Here is a 21,833-nt window from a genome sequence, read left to right on the forward strand (position 1 = left end):
GCGCACATGTTCGGTGTGGTAGAATCACATATCAATTCTACATGGTGATGATTTTACTAATACACGGTATTTCTTTTTACCGCAGCTCATGCATTACCTGTAAAGTTGCCTTCGTAAGATTCATAGAGCAACTTAAGTGAAAATCCAAGTTCAGTTGAAGGCTCATTTAGCAATTGCAAAGTGTAACATACAAATGTATCCATTTTAAGGCGTTGGTCTTAAAGCATGGCTTCCTCGCCTTCACTGTCACTCTCTCCCTTCTCCTCCCGCTCTTTCTCCTCTTCTTCTTCTCTTTTCTTCACAGCCTTCATTTTTTCTTTCTCCCGTAGCTCTATCATGAGTCCTTGCACCTGATGTCCTTTGCCCAGCGTCTCCGCCCGGTCAATAAAGTCCTCAAAGTTTAGACCCGGGTACAAGTCGAAGGCCCATTGCTTGTACATATTGATCAACGACGCCAAAGATTGTGACTCTCGGCCAGATACATCAGCTGAAACCTGGTACGGGAATGTTCGATGCACCTTCTTAAAGCCCTCGGCCGAGACGAGGTGCGACTCGCGCAGCATGTTGCGTCGCCGCTTCTGGGTCACGACAGGCGCGTCCAAATTGCTCGCATCTTCTCCACCGTCCTGTGTAGCTGGTGCAGCTTTAGCGGTGGCGCTAGAGGCGTCGTCACGCCGAGCCAGGTCTTCGTCGCGCTCCCATCCACGTGACGCCATTTTTGATTATTTAAGGCGCGAAATGATCGAGTTTGAAGGGATTATGTATGTGATGTATTGTACGTAAGGTAACCATTACATCAGGTTGAAGAGGGAAAGGTGCACGTTGAAGTGGCAAGTATGGAGTCCAGTTGCGTCTTTCCTTCGCGTCCAGTGTGTCTCGGTGTTGTATTTTTCAGTGTTCGTTCGCAAAGTTTCAACCCGGATTCATCGAAACCATCGTTACAGTGATGCCCAGCGCCTTTAATCTCACTTTCGAATCTGCTTTCTGCAACTTCACAACGCCAATACTCAAGTCTCAATGAAGATCTCCCTGCTTTTCTTGTCTGTCGCTGTGGTGGCGACGCTCGTTAGCGCAGATGAGTGCTCGATGGACGACCTCACCACCATCTCTAACCTCTACAGCTCGGCCATGACCGACGGCACATCCGCTTGTCCAGATGTGGCCGCAGCCCACGACGCCACGTCCAAGGACTACTGCACCCCGGACTGTGTGGACTTTATGAGTAGTATGCTGGACGAGCTACCGGATTGTTCCACAGAAGGCGTCAATATTAAGGCTGGCATTCAAGCTGCCATCGACTACTGTGAGACTGGGACAGCCGATACATCGGACGTGCTGACAGGGTCCACGGCAACTGCCGGATCTTCCTCCCTTCGGTCGGGCTCCTCTAGTGGAGGCTCCACCTCGACAATACCAGACTCAACTTCGAGCGACAAGGTGACAGCTAGTACGATCCCACCAGCCTCTGGAAGCTCGACAGCTTCGTCAATCGGTATCACCATTTCAAGTGTCGTGTTCGCTATAGTAGCATTTATCAGTGCGGCTGGACTGTAAGGCATTGAGTGCAATGAGGCAATATGCATATATTTGTAACATGCACTTGAAATATTCAATCACCCCTTCCCGGCATGAATTTGTAAATTTATCTTAATACCGAAAAGAAATAAAGATAAACGCGACTTTAATATTGTGCAGTTACAGTGTAGTTGACCTGTCAGAATGTACTTTCGGTATTTCTGGTAACTGAACCATGTGCATCTTACGTGGTGTTCAGTAGTTTCCATCTTTTTGCGATTTATTGTTCGTCTATGGATTATGGAAGAGCTTTCCAGCTTAAATATTTACTATTAGGAAGTACATTTCCTTCTTTCCACTTGCTCACTTTTCAATCTCCTTTGACCAAAGACACACCACTATCCACATCATGAAGGCCTCTGCTCTATTCCTGATCGGTATCATCGCAACGTCAAGCTCCATGCTCAGTCATGCGGCTGAGTGTTCGGATGACGATCTCATGTCGATTTCCGAAATTTACAGCCAGGCCATGACCGACGGAACAGCTTCGTGCCCCGACTTGACAACGGCAACGGATGCTTCCGACTACTGCAGCTTCACAGAATGTCTGAGGTTCATGACCAATATGCTGGACGATCTCCCGGACTGCACAACTGGCGGTGTCAGCATCAAAGAAGGTGTGCAAGCTGCCATTGATATCTGCGACGGCGGAACTGCCGACATGTCAAATGTCTTCACGGACACTTCATCCAGCTCGATGCTCACGACGGATTCATCTACGGATAAGCCGGCGGACGCAACATTTTCTTCCGATTCGTCTTCGAACTCTGCTACTGCGACTGACACTGCGTCGTCTTCCGATTCTCTCCTGAGAACGGTCTCTCCTTCGGATTCGTCCACAAGCGACAAGATCACGGCTGACCAGGCGACAGGAAGCTCGTCGGCCTCTACGGTAGAGTTGACCATCTCGAGCTTTGGCGTTGCAATGACGACTTTCATTTTTGCAGTTGGTTTGTAAATCATTGCGAGGGGGGATGCATTTTAGTGAGAGATAAGCCTTTTTTTTTTTACTGAAATAGGCTCTCAAAACTGTAAGTGCAGTGGATATTTTTACGGACTTCTCACTAACTTCTTGCCAAACACGTAAATGAGGCTCGCATTTATTAAGCGATCTACAGTATTTACTGCTCGGTTCTTTGAATGAAGAGAGCACCCATTCGCGATAGTAGAATGGTACTCACTTTACACTCAAGTGCCATTTCGAAATAACAGGAGTCATGTTACAGGACTTTTGATTCCAGGCAAATTTGCCCGGAAATTAAAAAAGTATTTATAAATCGATTGCTCATTCGCTTTGTTACATTGTGCTTGAAATTTGAACAAAGGACATTTCTAACAACTTCACACCACGAAATATACGTTTCAAGCGCACCCTTGACACAAAAAATTCTACGTAACGTTAGTAGAAGGCCAAGTGGTATCATCATTCAAATATAGAGTCGGCCACGCGTCGTAGATTGCGCTCTGCCTGTCGAACTTTCACGTTCAGCGCATGTTTCCTTCTGTACGTTATCGCCTCAAATTTATGTTTGCTCCTTCGATCTCGCCATTTCTCATACCGCGATGAATGCCTCAACTCTACTACTCCCCTTGATGGCTATCGCAACGTCGAATTCAGCGTTGGTACTCGCAGTTGAATGTACGACAGACGACCTCACTACCATCTCCAAGCTGCCAGACTGCTCCAGTGTTGATGTCAATAATAAGGATAGCCTGAAGGCTGCGCCGACACAAACGAGTGTACGTCGGGTGAGCTCTCCACCATAGCCAACGTCTACAACGCGTTCATGTCCGATGCTGCCGCGTGCCCAGAGCTCCACTGGGGGAGTCAACATTAAAGCGAGCCTACAAGCTGCCGATTACTATTGTGGCGCTGACGCTACTGGCAGCTCCGACGATAGGAGTTAGACGGCCAAAACTGCCTATTCTATCTCTTGTGGATCAGGTTCCGCAACGCCCGCTGCTACAGATTCGACTTCATGTACTAACGAGAAAGTCATCACAACTACGGCTCCACCCGACACAAGAAGCTCGATGGATTCGACAATCGCTATCGCCGTTTCGAGCGTGGTGTTTGCAGTGACGGCATTCGGTGCTGCTAGACTTCTTTGACAACGTACAAAAGCTCTGATATTATAATCTACAGTAGCTGAGAGCATGACCGCAAGCTGTGCAAGAGCTAACACAGTGAGTGTAATTTCGAGATCGGGCTGGTGGAACGGGTATTGTCATCGGAAACTAAATGTGATGTCGTAAATTAGAAACAGAGCTTAAGCTTCTGACTTTTCGAAACTACACCTTTGCCCGGCCAAACTCGGATTAAGCGACATGCAAAGTCGGGATATAACTTCGGCTTACGTTTGGTTACTTGTGTTTATTACATTAAATTGCGAAATGTGCAAGCAAGGCCGATTTTGCCGCACGCAAAGTCGGAGATAGACCAGCGCGCCAAACCGAGAGCCGCGCGCGCCAAAATGAATGGACGCTAGGTGGCTTTGTAGCGTGGATCAGCTTCTACGATCACTTTCCAATCGTCTCCTAAGGCCCCAGATGCCCAGCCAAGCCGCCCGCCTGTCACCTCACACCCCAATGGAGCACCTGCGAATGCTCGACGCGTACTGTGCTGGTCGCCCTGACTAGAAGATTGTCGCGGTAAGCAACGGCTTTCCATCGTCGACAGCATACGACTTGGTCAAGCCTGATCGTGCCAATGATGTAAAACGTGGAGGCGCACGTGCAAAGTCAACGAAGGTAACAGACGAGGTCGTGGCGTTTTTGGAGAGGTACCGGAACGAGAGCTGCACGTTCACGTTGAAGACGATGGTGAGCATGCTGACCTTCGACACTGGCATCTCGCTGTCTACCTCCACGGTTAGCCGTCACTTGGTGGGCTTGACATACACAGTCAAGCAAGCGCAAATTGAGCCCTCAACCTGCAACAATGACGTTAACAAGGCAAAGCGCCAAAAGTTCGCGAAAACACTCCTGAAGCACCATCGCAAGGGCAATTGCATAGTATACTACGACGAGACGAACTTCAACGTCTACTGCATGTCGCACCGCGGTCGTGCTAAGAAAGGAGCACGAGCCGTCGTGGTTTTGCCCCCGTCCAAAGGGCCACACCTGCAGATTCAATGTGCTGTAAATTCGACCATCGGGCTTGTGCACCACCACCTCCAACGAGGTAGCATTCAGATGGATTGCAACGCTGAATTTGTCGAGGAGGTATACCAAAAGGTGAAAGAGTCTGAGGCGTTCCGTGAGAACTTCCGCGGCAAGAAGATCGTGATCGTGCTCGACAACGCGCCTGCTCATAGTCAGACGGAAGAGCGTGTTATCGCGCACGCAGACCTGAAGCTGCTGCGGCTGGGCCCCTATTCGCCAATGTGCAACCCCATCGAGGGGTGCTTCGGCATCCTTAAGTCAAGAATTAAGAGCGAACTGGCTGTCGACCGAGAACAAATTTGCGATAGACGTCGCGGAGTGCACCGCGATGAAAATGGCGAGTTAATCACTCTCGGAGAGCGCCAAATGCAGTTCTTGGAGCGGGCAGCTCGAGCAAGCATGTGGTGTACGACGCCCACGTTAGTGGGTCAGATGGAATTACACTGTCGCGATGCTATCATTGCCGCTAGGGACCTCGAGGATATGCAGTATGGCAGATGAGCTGGTCTCTCTCCGACTTTGCTTGCACATTTCGCAATTTAATGTAATAAGCACAAGTAACCAAACGTAAGCCGAAGTTATATTCCGACTTTGCATGTCGCTTAATCCGAGTTTGGCCGGGCAAAGGTGTAACTCCAAGATTCGAGCATTTTTCGTGATCGCGTCTTCCATATTTTCAAATGCTCTCATGTTTTGTAGATTTTTAAATAAGCTTAATGGTTTCGAGGCAGAGCTACACCGCACAGCAGAGGTCGTAACCTCCGTGTCCGGCAGCGCCGTCAAGAACGAATTCTCCGCCCCATCGAACAGCTGTAGCGACAGCTATACCGGTACAGTACCGCCATGAAAACTAAAGTATCGTGGATTGGTGCACTGCGGTAAGTATCGCCATGTAGCTTTTATTACCCTCTAGAAAATGAACTAGATCGTCTGCGACTTTGGCTGGGAATACGTGATAGAGAGAAAGTGATTACCGAAGAAGGTCGACAAGAATCGAACCAGAAAATAGCTGGAAATGTAATCGAATAGGAGGCCTTTGTTCAATCTTGAAATCGAACGATGCCGAGCACGAAAAAGCCTGCGATTACAAAGAAGGAGTTTTAGGCAACTGCGATTGCTATGATATCGAGTGACCCGCATCCTAAAGGTCTGTGGTTGGGGGAGTCTGCCTCTAAGGTGATAAAAGCACATGTCCTTGGCTCGGGGACGCGGTGGAATAAAAAGATGAATGCGGTGCTGAAGAGGATTTTGTACGCACTTTGAGGCAAAACCAAGCGAGAGGTCACACGCAAAACTATCATAACGCTCTGTGTACTCCCTCGTAGAAACTCGAAATGATTCCGGAAGGAGAGCCAACGGTAAACATACATGACCGCTTTGAGAGCCAACAAGAAATTTACAACACGATGCACACGCAAAAATACTGTAATTTGATGGATCAGCTGCTGTCGACGATGTCTAGCATTGCTAGTACTCCAGTGAACCAGGAGGCGGATCTATTACACGTAGCAATCGCTCTTTTACCGAAACGTCTTCACGAACATGTTCATCATTGAAGACGAAGGCATCCGGAGGTCCTCCACAACAGTAATAGTAGGCCAAGGCCAGCCTCGGGTCACTCGTAAAGTTCTAGCCCTTTGTCATTAACAGAATGTCTTCTTCAGCAATATCAATCTTCTCGAGTTTTGAATCTGCGAGCAATTGCATACGGTCACTACTGCTCATATCTTGTCCGCTCCCGTCCTACAATTGATGATTGTGGGATCTATCGTCCCGGCGCGAACCGCGTCCACTACAGACATTCCTTGTTTAGATTTTAGTATCCTTGGGACAAAGTTTCATGTTGTATATACACTCACCGCGCTTCTTCTTTTGTTTGCGCCGATAGTTACGCATGCAATCTGCACATTGGCCTCGCTTTTGCTTGGGATCTTGTCGTTCCGTGCCGGTAAGCACTTGTATCATAGCGAAATGTTTAGTACTCCAACAAAGCATTTATACGCTGACCTTACCGTTGTTCATTTGCTCGACCCGATATTGGCGCTTTTATATGTCGCGTGCTGGTCCCGCTTCTCCTTGGCTTGGTCTGCATCGACACGGGATTGATCAGCTAACTTCCGAGCTGCACAATACTCGCGCATGTATTGTGCCTTGCGCCGTCGCTTTTGTTCTCGCAGGTCTTCTTCACTCGATACTACGGACGCGGGGCGCTTACTCATCCTTTCAACCACTGCGCACACCAGAAACAAGAGTAGAAACCCTCAATGTCAAAAGACAATGATCTCGGAGTCTGCTCTTGATGGTGAATCACTCCCGGCAACAAGGCTCCAGGGTCTCGAGACACCACCCCCAGTGCACAACAAGTGTCGTGAAGATGGCAAATCCTGAAGTGTGAATCAAAACGAAAAAATTATAGGTGTTGACTAGCGACGAGACCCATCATCTGGCTCGTGATCTTCTCGTTAGAATGATGTACGACACATTGAGGCTGGTGAACAAGCCGAGTTGCGCAACAACCTGCATGTTGTACGAATGTTGACTGAGGTTACAGGACATTACGCAGTACCGTGGAATTAAAGCCGTGAGGCCGTCCATACCTCATTATATTCGGTATTCCCAGTATAATCACGACTATAACTCTCCCGCAACTTGCACACTTCAAGCACATCAACGCCGATACACTTCGTCCAGGTCCCACGTCATGACCATATCGTCAGAAGATAAAAGGGTTAATAGCTCGGAGACAGGTGGAGTCTTCTCTCCACTCTCGATTATCCCTTATTACCACCAGTTCGTTCTTATGCGTCTGCTCTTCCTCTCGCTATGGATTCTTTGCTGCTTTGATAACGCTATCAACGCCGCCGAATGCACCGACGCTGAAGATAAAAGTATCACGGACGCGTACGCTGCAGCGGCAGCTACGAGCGCGTGTTCCAGCTACGCGAGCACCAACATCTTGATCCTCATCACTCCTCCATGCTCTGCAACAGACTGCGTTGGCGTCATGACCGAACTAGCCAGCACCATCCCGAACCGCACGTCGTCAGGACTCTCAACGTCTGAGAAAGATCAACTGCTTCGATCTCTCGATATTTGCGCCACGCCAGCTCCTACTCCCGCGTCCACAGCATCAACAATCAACTGTACGAGCGCAGAAGCTGAAGCCACGTTCAACGCCTCCTACGAAGCCGCCAACGGCACGTGTGCCAGCTCCACGAACATGGAACAATACAGCATCATCATCGACACCGAGTGCACCTCTCCATGTGCTCAAGCCGTACGAGATTTCGCTCATACCTTACCGAACTGCTACTACCGATTATCGAACGAAAACACCAACAAGAAGCAAGATATCGCTACACAATTCAGCTACTGCGAGACGCTGAGCAACGCTACAAATATCAGTATTTACGCTGATTCCGTCGATAATCTCTTAGGTTCTACAGCTGGCGTGGCGACGGTAGAGCCCAGCTGCACGGCAGAGGGGATTGAAGACACGGTGGCCTTCTACATGACTGTAGCAGCGAACGAGTCGTGTGTGAAGGACGCGTCCATTTGTGCCTACGATATCCACGTGAACACCGACTGCGATTTCCCGTGCGGCCGACTCGTTCGACGTCTCGGATACGACGTACCACGGTGCTACTTCAACCACAAGAACCACCGCGAATCTCTGATTAGTAGCTGGTATCAATGCGAATGGATCGTCAACCCAGTGGATATTTCCTTTAGCTTCCACTACGAGAGCATCTTTAACGCCACAGTAAACTCGTCGAGCACATTGTTGGGAGTTGTGGCTCTTAGACACGCCTCCCGAAGTAACAAACAAGCTCCTTGTTTGCAAAGGGAAAATGTGAAGACTGAATTACTTTGTGTCAGTTGCTCTGCTTCCTGAGCATTGACCAACACTCACGGGCCTTTGCCCTCTCTCATATAACGATCTGGTTTCTTTGCTGTTCCAGCTTTTTTCAATCTGCGCCAGGCCTCGATGCACAATCCAACACGCCCTTTTCGAAGATCGGTCTTCGATGTCGAATACTGGTCTTCGACTACTTTTCTGCTCCAATGCCTGTAATCAGCAACAATCCTTTCAGTCGCTTCTTGTCCAGAGGCTTGGTGAACGTGTCGGCCGGGTTTGTTACCCCCTTCACATTATGCAACTCCACAGTGCCTTTTTGCACTTGCTCTCGTACGTAATGCCACCGTAATTCAATGTGGCGCGTACGTCTGCTATAGGTAGGATTAGTTGCCATCACGTGAGCAGCTTGACTGTCAATTCCTACACGCAATTTCACCTCGTGCTGCGGTAAAATCTCTTGCAAAACATTTTCCCAGCAGCTGCCTCCATTGTGGCTTCACACGCTGCAATGTACTTCGCCTCCGCGGTCGACAACGCGATGACGGATTGTCTTCGTGACATCCATGCTACAGCTCCGCCTGCCAGCGTAAACACGAAACCAGTAGTGTCCAGACACATCACTGTCTGCTCTCCATTCACTTCAGTAGTTAAGGCAACAGTGCCCACCCCAGCGATACGAGCTGCAATGTTTGGGGAAATACCTCGAATGCTGCGTAGTTGTGACGCGTCCTCAGTGTAGCTCACAAAATACGAGCGATCTCCGACACGTGAGAGCTCGAAGCTGTGTCAAAATACCACCAACCGCTAAAGTTTTCATCGACAGGTACTTGATCATTAACTTCCAGAAGCTTCTCATCTACTCCTGTTCCCTGAGTATCGTACAGAGTCTCGTGCTCATGATGAGCCTCAGCCGTTATCAATCCCGCCACTATCCCTTGATCTGCAGGTTCATGCAGTATCTGTGACAGTCCATTGCCTTCTTGGCTGAGTGTCAGATTTCCTTGTGGTTTCTGCTTGGGTTCACTGTTACTCCCAGCACCACTCTTGTTTTCTTGACCGATCGTCAAGTTTCCCTGCGGTTTTCGCTTGGTTTCTCTGTCTCCAGCACCGCTGTTCTTCTCTTCACGTTCCGGACACTTGGCCTTAATATGGCTATCACTCCCGCAGACAAAGCACAGCCTGGCTTTTCGCTGTTTACTTGACTTGTTCTGCTGATTACCATTTCCGCCTTTTTCCGGATCACCACTTTTATCACCTCCGCCTTTATGCCCTCCTTGCTTTCCTTGACGCTTGCCCCTGAATTCCTTCTGTCGAGCAGCGGCTGCAAGAATTAATTCACGAGCCCGTACCGGTGTATACACACTTGGGTCCGGCAAACTTTCCAACAACATATCCACCATTGTACTATCTTCAATAGTATGCTGTAAGCCTACCAACTCCGATTTGATGCTGAACATCTTGCAAAGATGGAGATTTGCATCTCCTCCAGAAGCGAGCTTCTTATCCCAGAGATCATTCTCCAAGCGACGAATCGTGTAGGCCTTGATAGCTTCATTCTGCTTTCCTTCACAGATTACAGAGCGCTGCCCACATTTCCGATCCGGTCTCCTTGTCGCGAATCTGCTGAAGAATTTCCGGCGGAACAGACGTACCAATCATCCGCATGATCTTGATTTGCTTCTTATTGAGCCTCTCCTGGACCTCTGCACCTGCTGTGGAGAGCATGTCCTTGGTTAAAGTTCCATCCGCAATGTCCTTCAAGTCATCCTCCTTGAAGACGTTCATCATGGCCCATTTGTATGTCTGCCAATCCTTGCCTTGCCAATTCTTCGGCACCCCTTCGCTGGTGTACTTCATCGGCTTACTCATGCCTGCGCTGCCACCACTTGGGCTCATAACCCTGTTGGGAGTTGTGGCTCTTAGACACGCCCCGCGAAGTAACAAACAAGCTCCTTGTTTGCAAAGGGAAAATATGAAGACTGAATTACTTTGTGTCAGTTGCTCTGCTTCCTGAGCATTGACCAACACTCACGGGCCTTTGCCCTCTCTCATATAACGATCTGGTTTCTTTGCTGTTCCAGCTTTCTTCAATCTGCGCCAGGCCTCGATGCACAATCCAACACACATGTGACCCAAAGTACGACTCGACTGTGGCTTCAGACGACAACTCGCTTGTGTCCAGCAGCGCACAGACCGATAACGGCGCAAACGTAGAGTTTACGTTGAGTACTGCAATGTTGGCCCTGGTATTGACTCTTGCAATGCAGCTTTAGACTACCGGTAGCCAGAAGATTGTTGAATTGGTGTTAAGATTTGCCGTGTTTACGTCCATCAAAGCAACACGACGATACTCGTAGTGTGAGGCTCACACTCTGTCATTGAGCATTTCTCTCGACGTCCAGAGATGCCCCCGACGCAAAGCGAAGAGCTGCCGTTGCCGTTGACGGCTGAGGGTGCAGCTGGGTGCGATGACGCTCTGCTGCCGCTGTCTCCTTTGGATGCAATGATGCACAAACTGGGAGTTATGCTGTTGTATATGTTCCCTTCGTCGACGTCTGGTTATGATCTCAATAAGCTGCAAACCTCCTTCATCACTCTTGTAAACGAAGACTGTTCCATTCTCATCGGTGAGCTACACATCGACCGTCAGACTGGTGTCGTGAGCGTCAAGCAAACCGCTGAAGCAAGACAGAAAGGAGCTCACGGTATCCGCTTTGAGACGAATCTCAGCAGCTCATTGACGACAGAAGAAGCGATTAAGACGCTTTCGTGGGAGTTAATGCCGACTCCAAGAGCTTCGACGGGTCTTATCTGTATTAAAGGAACGCTCTTGTCAGATGGAGGGCTCGTTATTGGATTGGATACCAGCCTCACACTACTCGACGGAGAGGGAACCTTCACCTTCATGAAGGCGTGGGGTCAGCATTACAGTGATGTACCGAAACAGGAGCGTTTAGTGAGCAATTACGATCGCATTTTACTTAAAGGAACGGGTGAGCCATCGAAATTGGCTCATCCAGAGTTCCAAGTCGTCGACGTGCACCCAACTGTCGCTGGTAATGTAGAAGCGCCGGTACCACCGTGTACCGCTCAGCATCGCTTCCATTTTACTCCGTGTATGATGCAGAGGTTCAAACGTAGCAACTCGTGGCGAGTCTAAATCGACGTCGGATCCAACGTATGTGAGCACTATTGACGCCATCACGGGGCTATTTACGGCTCTAATATCTCAAGCGCGTCAAGGATGTAAAGGTGACGACGGCGGTGAATGCGCGTAGTCGGCTTAACCCACCAATGCCGAAAAAAAACGCTGGAAACGTCATTTTCAGTGCGTTGTCGTCGTACCAGGCTCAGGAATTAAAGGCTAGCGACGATGTGGTATCTCAAGATACATTAGTGAATCTGGCTCAACGTGTGCGTGGATCTATTAGTCAGAGTGACAGCGAGTATCTGCGTGATGCTATCAACTTCCTTACTGAGCGGAGCAATTTGTCGAAGGTGCAACCGGCAACGAATTTTGTCTTTGGACCGGACATTATGTACACGTCGTGGGCGCGTACAGGCATGTACGAGGCAGAGTTTGAGGGGATGCGTCCATCACTCGTCTCCCTCCCACCTCTCCCGTTCGACGGCTTTGTGATTCTCAGCGAACCACCCAGAAACAGTCCTGGAGTGGACGTGTTGGTGTTCTTAGAGAGCAGCGCAATGGAAAAGCTGAAAGAAAGTTTCGCTCAAGTCCCGTTTCTTTTCCAAGAGAGCGACGAACCACTACGCTCCACATTGTAACTTGCGCAATCGTTCTCAGAGTTTGACGGTGAGGATGTAGACGTCAACAAGTAAAACATGCCGCGTAGTTCTGGAATATACGTGTAGATCTGAAAAGACAAGTCTGGAACTCTTCATCAGCTCCAAAACTAACAAACAAGGAATTTCACTGCGTGGAACACTGTGGCTGATCGCTATTTTCGGCCAGCGATGGTTGTAGCCGGAAAATTATGAACGGTGTTAAGATACTGATGGTCGCGTTCGAATGAAAGCTGATCAAAACAGGATTGGACACGTTTCGCTGGTCACACTGAGCAAGTGGGTTGTAGGCTTCCCAGTTATTGTTGCTGTTTTTCTGAAATAAAGACTAAAGAGGGTTTTCGGGCTAATTTCGATGCCACACCCCAAAACGTTTGGCCAATCATTTAATTTACACCAGTGTTTTGTCCAATTGAAAATCTAAATGTGGACCCCTTACTAGGGCGAAGCGAAGGCTGGGATAGTTTAAAAAAAAACGAAAATGTATTGTTTTCTTACTTTCTTTTTTAAAAAAAATGCAAAATTGTCGTGTACGAAACGCTAAGTTTAAAGCCCGGAAAGAGGTGAGAACGTATGGGATGGCGCCAAACCACCGTACCAATTACGGAGTAGGTCGGCGCGATCGATCGCAGGTTCGTGTAGAATTTCCGATGCAGGACCAACTGAAACATACCGGAGTTTGTTGTACGTAGAAAGCGTAGCATTTCTCACAACGACGACGCTGCCTTGTAAAATGTCTCCATTGGTGAGGTGACCCACGTCGTACAAACTATTTGGTACCCGGAATCATCAACAAGGAGTAGCTCTCGCTTATCAGTCGTCTTCCCCTTCCGCGTTACAATACGCTTCACCGAGCCCAACCGATACACAATAGCAATAGTTGTTGTTACAGACCCGTCCTCAACTGCCGCAAGGTTGGCAATTGTAACGGTAGGTATTTGCGGGCATCCAACAAAGGAGTTTGGGCCAGGTGAATATCCGCATTGGATCCGAAGGATATCTCAACGCAATTCTTCGCCGAAAACGCAGGTTTTATCCGGCCGCCGGAGAAGAAGCAACTGTTTCCAGGAACAATGACGTCACCATAACTTGTAATTGCCTCGTTGAACAGGGTAACCCGGTAAACGATCTTGGGTGAGTCGGCAACGAAAACTTCAAGCAATGTACCATTATTTTGCCAGGTTTTCCATTCACGCACGGGATTTCTTGCTATCACACGCGCGATAAACGCCCACGGAGAAGGTGTGCTGGGCTTTAAGTCCTGAAGAGAAAAAATGCCCGCAGATTCAACACCAGTCTGCGCGCTGCTGACTGAAGTTTGGGGGGTATTATCGGCAAAATCACAAACGGCACCATCTTGTTCAGATACCAAGCAGACTCCCAGTCGCGCGTCCACGATTATTTGAGGGCAAGAGCCCTTGACAGTGGGCGACATCTTTTGGTTATTCTCCGTCACTTGCGAAGCTGTCCCGAGTCCGGAATTTGGAGGAGATTGTTTCGAAGCTGTGGTAGAGATCATCGCGAGGCCTGGATCACGGACCGATCCTACTACAAGCTTGGGCTTGAGCGTTTTCCGATCACAACGGGGTAGACCGACTGCCGTTTTCACTTCTGCCGTTCCCACTGCGACTTCACTAACCGCGGCACGAGAAGTCTTACTTGGAGGAGTCACCATAGCTGGATCACGGACTGCTGTAGGTAGCTTGGTCTCGAGAGTTTCTCGATCACATGGACGAGGCGTCACCATAGCTGTGCAGACAAGCGAAAATTGTCGAATAACAACAGGGGCTGGCGAGCAAATTGTGCGGATGGACAAAATATGTCAGAAAAAAGTGGAGAGGTGCTTTGAATGAAAGAAGAGAAACGATTCGACTGAGTGTAGACGATTACCGATTGATGGGTTCAAGTAGACTACACAGTTTCAGTAACTTTAATACCAGCAAGTTACTGAAAGGGAAAAATCTAATTTAACTAGCTTCGAGAGGTTTGGCCATTGTTAACCGCTTAGTTTTTTTTTGTCATGTAAATACAAAACAGAAACTAGCAATGAATTTCGAATTACATGCAAGCATAGGCGCTGTAGTTAGTCGTTATCGAGAGGATGTAATCAGGCGCTTAGCTGAAATTCAGCAAGAAGAATTGCACTGGACCATCTGTTACGCGTTGCGTGTTGAAGCACCACTTGTAAATCTGCGAGCTCTGGATAGTGGACGGCAATCCATTTAGCAGTGTACAGATCTCCTCTTGCTACACATATACGAAAAGCCGCGTCTGAAACACGCTCCGGCCTGCTTTCGTAAAACAATTCCAGCATAGCAAGATTGCCCTGTGTGGCAGCAGCGTCTAAGCCGCGAAAAGTACCCCCCTCGCGTCGAGCGTGGTGAAGCCATTTAACAACGTCCAATCTCCCGCGACTAGCAGCATTATCCATAGCGTCTGTTGAGCATCCCGGTAATTTAGGTCTCCCACCTAGCCATCGAAGAAGAGCAAGATGACCGCTTCCTGCTGCATTGTTTATTGCAGCGGACGTAAATCCAGCATCTTGGTTTGCAACCAACCATCGGTTGCATTTCTACTACTACTACTACTACTACTTCTACTACTACTACAGCTTACGGCCTCCGTCGTCCGAGCTCAGCAGTACAGCGTGCTGCTGCTGCAGATGCCGCCGCATGTCAGGGCGCCAGGGTAAAGCTGAAGACCTCGAAGCTCAAGCTGTGCCGCACCTGGTCTAGTCCGTTCCTTGTTCTCGGTCAAATCGAACACTTACCCGGTAAACCGGACACTTACCGGCTTCAGTCTATCGGCTTCAGTTACCGGCTTCAGTTACCGCGACGAATTAATCCGATTTGGGCTGGCTAGCCTTCCAGACTATCCCAGTAAAAATGAGGTTATGATTTAAATAAGACTGTGTGCTCCACCCAAGGAGGATGGCTAGTATACCATTTAGAAAGCGAAGACGTGTGGAAGCTCCATGTAGCTGGTAGCAACACATTTAACCACCAGCAATCCCGCTCAATATTTGATCGACTCGTCCTCGAACAAGCAGGACAAGCCATTTGTCGTCAAGATGAGCCTCAGAGAATTATCCTATTGCTCGATACGATCAATTCACGAGCCTCCAGCATGCTCAGAAAAGACTCAGAAGATAAGGCAGACGACAGCGACTGCCGTAATCTCAGTGCACTAGCCTCATTCTTCAGGATACAGTGGAGAAAACCGAAGCTAGCAGCATTCACAGCAGCCAAGAAACGGGCTGCAATGGACCAAAATGAAACATATATATTCGACAATACAAACAGGATGACCCATCGAAGTGCATTCGAAGAGTATCTTCAGCGAACGGGGGAACAAATTCAACAAAAGGCAAACCCTCAGCCAAACAGAAAGACAGACTCCATTGAGAACCGTTTAATAGCGTGTCATAGTAAGGCATCTATAGGATAAAAGCATATCCAAATAGAAGGCCGTTTGAACACAAAAAAAAATAAGGCTGTGTGCTCCTATTTTAACTTTTCTAGCAATCGCGCTTTTCTTTTCTTGATTTTTGGGTTTTGCTCTGTTGCATGCGTGCAGGGGTTAACCCTTCTAATACGACCATTACGGATTATCCGGAATGTAATTTCAAAGATGAAATTGTTCCGCATTGTCCGCAACAGATTTGCAGCACTGAAAATCCGCATATTGATATTTGTATCGGATAAATTTTAGCAGGCCAACTGTAGCAGCTCCGACCGATGAGACATGAAATATTTAGAAAGTGGTTAGGGTTGCAGATATAAGAAACTGGGGGCGCTCGCCAGCCTTTCATTTCGAGATCTGCGCCCGAGAAGAGACCATCACTCCTGTTTCGAGAATATGTACGCCTACGCTACCGAGAAAACGTTCGCCCATATGTGGAACGAGCTTACCAAGAAAGGCTGGAAGTTTCGAAAGTCGTTGGGGCTGAGCGACGATCGGAGGTATCTGCCGCCGGGTGGGAGTCTCAAAGGAACGGAAGGCGTTGACTATTTCCTCGGTACGTTACTTATGAACACTGTTTCATGCTGCTTTACTATCTAACCCCTTTTGGAATAGGTGACAAGAGTCTAATGAACTATTGCCGAAGGCAAGGGTGGCTATCCTTTGACCCTTTACCAAACCCAACGCCGTCCACCGCGTCACCAGTTGCTTTGACGTTGTCTGGTGCTGCACAGACCCCCAATCCACACACGACGTGTGAAAGTGAGCTTTCAGCCGCAGCGAAAGATGCGCCACGACAGCCGAGGCCTGCAGCAAAGGCTAACCCTCGTGACAACACGTCCAGGGCGCATGCAGTTGAACGAACACCACAAACGGACAGCCAACACGAGTCTTCAGCGTCGAGCCAAGCTTCTAAACAACGTCGCGCTGGTAAATATATCAGTTGGCCTCTGCTTGAGCTTTACTAACGTATTTATAACGGTTTATACAGACCCCCATATTCTGGATACCACCCCAAGTTTGCTCCAGATACTACTCTACCAGACTGGTCGAGATATTTCCTGCTGAAAGGGACGGATAATCCGCGAAGTGGCAATCTCCGAGAGCACTGAATGCCCGCGCGTGCTGGCTCTCCGAACCGGGTGTCTCTCTTGACGATTTTTGATCTCTGATGACTTTATCAATGCCCTGCGGCGGGGACACTATATTCAGAGATCTCGATGCTGATGATTTCAACAGGGGAGGAGAGGACTGGTTTGCGAGCCCTAGATTCGGATGCAGAAGGTGACGAAGAGCTCATTCTCCAAGATGGAAATGATGATGAATCTGTGGACGACATTGCTTCAGTCGCCAGTGACGAGAGTGGTGACGATCTTGCGAATGAAGACGATGATGTGCCTGTGGACTTTGATCTGACTAGTGAAGACTTGGATAACCTCCGCGCAGGAGGCTGGGACGTCTACATGGAGCAGCAGTCTTGTCAAGTACTGCGGGAGGGCTCTTCTCTCTACGAAGGTCCGTCTGGTCCAACTCGCGCTGCATTAGCTTACGCTGAAAACCCATTGGCGATCTTCTATTTCTTCTTGCCGAAGGAGCTGTGGCGAAAAATCGCAAATGAAACGAACAAGTTTCGCCGAGGCAGTGCGGAATCTATCGCCCAGCAGATGCGAGCACGTGCCCTTCTCCGTCGTGAGACCGTTCCGTCGACTGCTGTACTCACTACCGAGGATTACAGAAGAAAGTTGGAACGCAAGAGCTCAATACAGCCCCATGAGATTGTTCGCTTTATTGGACTACTTGTCGCGAGAACGCTGGAGCCGCGCCGAGAGAGTCTCAGTCGTCATTGGATTACGAAGGCTGAGGGTGCACTATCCCGCGGTACATTCGGACAGTTCATGAGTCGGGATCGTTTCCACGACATTGCTCGCTACTTGCATTTCAACGACAATGCCCGGCAGCACGACAGTGCGGATCGTGCGTTCAAGATCCGTCCTGTTATTCAAGCTTTGCAGAAGACATTCTTCCGCGGATATCGGCTCGGTGCGCGAATTTCGCTCGACGAGGGGATGGTGCCAATGCGTCACCGCCGCAATCCAATGCGCCAGTACATGTCCAACAAGCCGAACAAGTGGGGTACGAAGTTCTACATGACGTGCTGCGCGGACACCGCGTATTGCTCGAGGTATGTTGTACGTTTATTACGGATATCCGGCACATGTGGCGGATATCCGTGCTAGTTCTGGTTCAGTGCATCCGTAATGTGTTCCGCACTATCCATATTGTATTCGCCTTATCGCTAACAATATGGTGTGTTTGTATGTGTAGACTGGAAATTTACTGCGGGAAAGCGAACGCTAACGAAGACGCTGTGGCGCAGCGAGCTGTGGTGAAGAATGTGACGCGCGTACTACAAGGACAGCCTTCTCAGAGGCTTATTTGTACAGACAATTTCTATACGTCAATCCCGTTATCGGACAAACTCCTCAGTATGGGCCACTACCACGTCGGGACCATTCGCAAGGACCGGAAAGGGTGGTGTAAAGCGATTGACTTTACGCAGAAAAAGAGACCGAAGAAAATGGCCAGAGGAACTTACCGTATAGCTGTATGGAGAGATCGCCCCGAGTTCGTAGCTCTGTCGTGGATGGACAGCAAGCCAGTTACATTTTTAGCGACTGGTTGCTCCACCCAAATTACTCACGTCACCCGTAGAGAGCCCGGCGGATCGAGCTCCCAAGTCCCATGCCCTCAGCTGGTTGAAGATTACCATGAAGCGATGGGAGGTGTGGACGTTCATGATCAACTACGCCTTCAACGGTACTCAATCCAGCGCTCCATCCGCATGCGAAAGTACTACAGGACCATTTTTCTTGACTTCGTGGATATTGCTATGGTAAATGCTTTTATTATTCACAAGATCGCCCTGCGTCGTCTCAACAAGCCCGTTCCCACGCATGCCGTGTTCATGCGGCGACTACATATTGCCCTGTTGAGTCAGACAAGCGAAGATTTTGCCGGGGACGATGACTTAGCAGACCTCGTGACCGAGCCACTTCCTCGAAGCGCGCACACGCTCGAGAAGACGGAAGAGAAAAACGGAAACAAGCGCCGCCAGTGGCTCTGTAAGGTCTGCCCAGCGTACGCGGGTCCTGGCGTCCGCAGCTTCGAAACGAGCTATTTTTGCGCGACGTGCTCAAGAGTCAAGAAGGGGCGCGTTACTCTATGCAATAAGGCTCGCCGACTAGACCACGGTAGCGCTCTCACCTGCAACGAAGTATGGCACCAGAGCTGGCGCAACGGCATGGCTATTCCTGCTGAGATGCAGCACAAAATTCGGTTTGTAGAGAAGCGTAGACGCGAGGTCTGTAGCGAGAGTGAAGAAGACTAATGAATGGCACTTGGGAATGATGTTCACATTTTGTTGTGTTGTCGTTTGGGTAATGCCCAACGGTTTTGCAGAGGATCGCAATTGACAGTAATTAGGACGATTTTCGTACTGCCCATCTCTAACGATTAGCCAATCACATTCTCTAGGCAATCCACGTGTCAGACAAAAGGGCTGCATACATGATATAAAGTACTGATTTTCCGGTATAGTTTACTTCATATGTTATAATCACGGATAATCCGGAACAGCCTTCGTATTAGAAGGGTTAATGGTAACTCCAAAATCGGTGAAGTTAATATTGCAAAAATATTACCTGTAGACCAGTTAATATAAAAAAATATCACCTAATATTTTCTTCTGAGACAATATGATATTATTAAATATCAACTTAATATTATATTAGTAGCTAATATTTTTCAGTTCTCCGAGTTAATATTAAAATATTATGTTAGCTTTTGCAAAAATGAGTTACTACTACTATTTAATATCGAAAATATTACTACTACTATCAAAAATATCATATGATGTTTGGTTACCATTAGCCCCTGCATGCGTGCTGTAGTTTACGTTAAAGAAACTGATGATGCCTCGAGCCCGTAATCGGCTTTTTAGTAAACATACGTAGATTCGTTGCATTTGGGCAGATGCCACACACTTCCATTTTGCCTGCACAGCCAAAACAAAGCACTTGAGTGCATCAAGGGTAAGAGCGACTCGAGCCATCAGCCATGCGTGCCTTCTTTATCCTCATTCTGGCCATTGCCACTGTGTTGAGCGCCGCCTCCTCGTCCGAGAATGCCATTAAATTCTCAGGTGGTGCCAAAATGGATACCAGCGCTGGGAGACTTCTCCGAGCAGAGTTGACGACCGATTAGGCGTACCCGGAAGAGAGGACCGTTTTGGCCGCTGTCAATAAGCTCAAAACGAAGACGAAAGGTGTTTTGAAAGACAAGTGGGATGCGACATACGTAAAGTATCAGTCCGCTTTCATCTATAATGACGAGATTGGGCGATCAATAATGAAGAGGAATATCGATCCTGACCAAGTGTACAGGTACCATCAACTGAAGAAGCTAGATAATCGAGTGAGTTGGACGATCGGAGAAACTCCTCGGTATAAAATATGGCAGGCATATTCTGAACTGTGGAAGAAAAATCATCCCAAATGGAAAAGCAAGCTACCGACGGTGAGGTGATCAGGGCCTCATTCGTGTCATTTCTATCGGTTGATTTAGCCCCCTACACTCGCACATTGAAAGGCTGTGACAGACTACTCAACCTGCGGATGAGAGATGAACACGACACTACCGTCTAACTTTTCGAACCAACGAAATACATGTTTGCTCTTTCGAAAGGCGCCTTGGCTCAGGTTTTCTTACAATTAAACAAGAGAGCTATTGCTGTACTACTCTTCGACTTCTATTTATTTGTTGCAGTTATAGCGCGCACGTTGTACCATACCGTTTTGGGCAACAAAGGTTCGGTGGACTCTGCATTTGAAGGAGCTATAGGAAGAGTGATGCCAAGGTCGCCTACTTTATTTCTCAGCCACCTCAGCGACAACGTCAAGTATCAAGAGCCATCGACGTGACCCGATCTGGCAAGTTACAAATACACCGCTACAGCAATTGCATGGTCCCATGACTAGAATCCCTCCTGACTAGAAGCCGCTAGACTCTCCTGCGACGCAAAATATCCGCTCAACCATTCCGTCAGCTTCATGTCTGATCAGCACCAGCGCTTTTGTACCGAGAACCTTTCTGTATTTTTCGATATTATGAATGTACAGAGGTTGAAAAAAATATATATGATATTCTCGTAGTAATTTACATTACAATACAAGACTAATCAATAATATGGCATTTGGATCAGGTATTGCAAAAAATTCGCTCAAATTTGGTTTATTCTTACATTTTGTAAGACACAAAGTCTTGTAGATATATTTTGCATATTTACTAAGCTGCAGTAATAAGGTATTCCGTGCGAATTTTTTTTATTAAAATTGTTATCTCAACCTCTGGAGTTCTGCTTTGTCGTCAGACTACAGTATATAGCCCCATTACACAAATAGTGAAGTTTTTTATAGGGGTTCCCATTCGTTCATATGCCCGTCGAAAAGGAATCACAGAAGGACTGCCAGGTTGGAACAGCTGAAATTGTGAATGGTAAGGCTCAACTTGCGTCGACGATTTTGGGAAGCATCACTTTTTTTTTATCGCAGAATCTTCAAATCTAGCAAAATTAGTCGAACAGGGTACCGGAATTAACGTATTTCTTATAAACAACTCTATTTCATGCAACGACGCGTAAACAGCTTGGAAGACGACAATTTCTTTATATTTTCACCCCTTCTTCCAACCAGCCTCCATATTCTAGCTGCAAAAACGTTTTATTGTAGTATTGAGTAGAATATAAGACATTCAAGCCGCCAAAAAAACAGTTTATTGAGCTGGTTTAGCTACTCCAAACCGACCATTACTCTCCCGTGGTTCAAACCGAACAATACCCGCACGAATAAAACCCCTCTGAATGGTCTTATCGGGAACTTCATTCCAAGCTTGGACAACGATGCGAGTTATG

The 21,833-nt window shown here is 48.2% G+C and overlaps 3 protein-coding genes across 3 annotated transcripts; 2 read left to right on the forward strand and 1 right to left on the reverse strand.

Moving 5' to 3' along the window:
* Positions 1 to 173: 173 nt before the first annotated feature.
* PITG_13097 (uncharacterized protein) lies at positions 174 to 716 on the reverse strand (the record flags this gene model as incomplete). Its single annotated transcript, XM_002900579.1, has 1 exon — positions 174 to 716. The coding sequence occupies one exon, from the start codon at positions 714 to 716 to the stop codon at positions 219 to 221; it is 498 nt and encodes a 165-aa protein (XP_002900625.1).
* Positions 717 to 7,540: 6,824 nt separating this feature from the next.
* Positions 7,541 to 8,642, forward strand: PITG_13098 (elicitin-like protein; the record flags this gene model as incomplete). The annotated part of the gene is made up of 2 exons (XM_002900580.1): positions 7,541 to 8,558; positions 8,620 to 8,642. 2 exons carry the CDS (start codon positions 7,541 to 7,543, stop codon positions 8,640 to 8,642), a joined length of 1,041 nt encoding a protein of 346 aa, XP_002900626.1.
* Positions 8,643 to 11,102: 2,460 nt separating this feature from the next.
* PITG_13100 (uncharacterized protein) lies at positions 11,103 to 11,824 on the forward strand (the record flags this gene model as incomplete). Its single annotated transcript, XM_002900581.1, has 3 exons — positions 11,103 to 11,630; positions 11,694 to 11,736; positions 11,787 to 11,824. 3 exons carry the CDS (start codon positions 11,103 to 11,105, stop codon positions 11,822 to 11,824), a joined length of 609 nt encoding a protein of 202 aa, XP_002900627.1.
* Positions 11,825 to 21,833: the final 10,009 nt, after the last annotated feature.

This window comes from Phytophthora infestans, genomic scaffold (assembly GCF_000142945.1).
Source record: "Phytophthora infestans T30-4 supercont1.25 genomic scaffold, whole genome shotgun sequence".
Classification (NCBI taxonomy): Eukaryota; Oomycota; class Peronosporomycetes; order Peronosporales; family Peronosporaceae; genus Phytophthora; species Phytophthora infestans.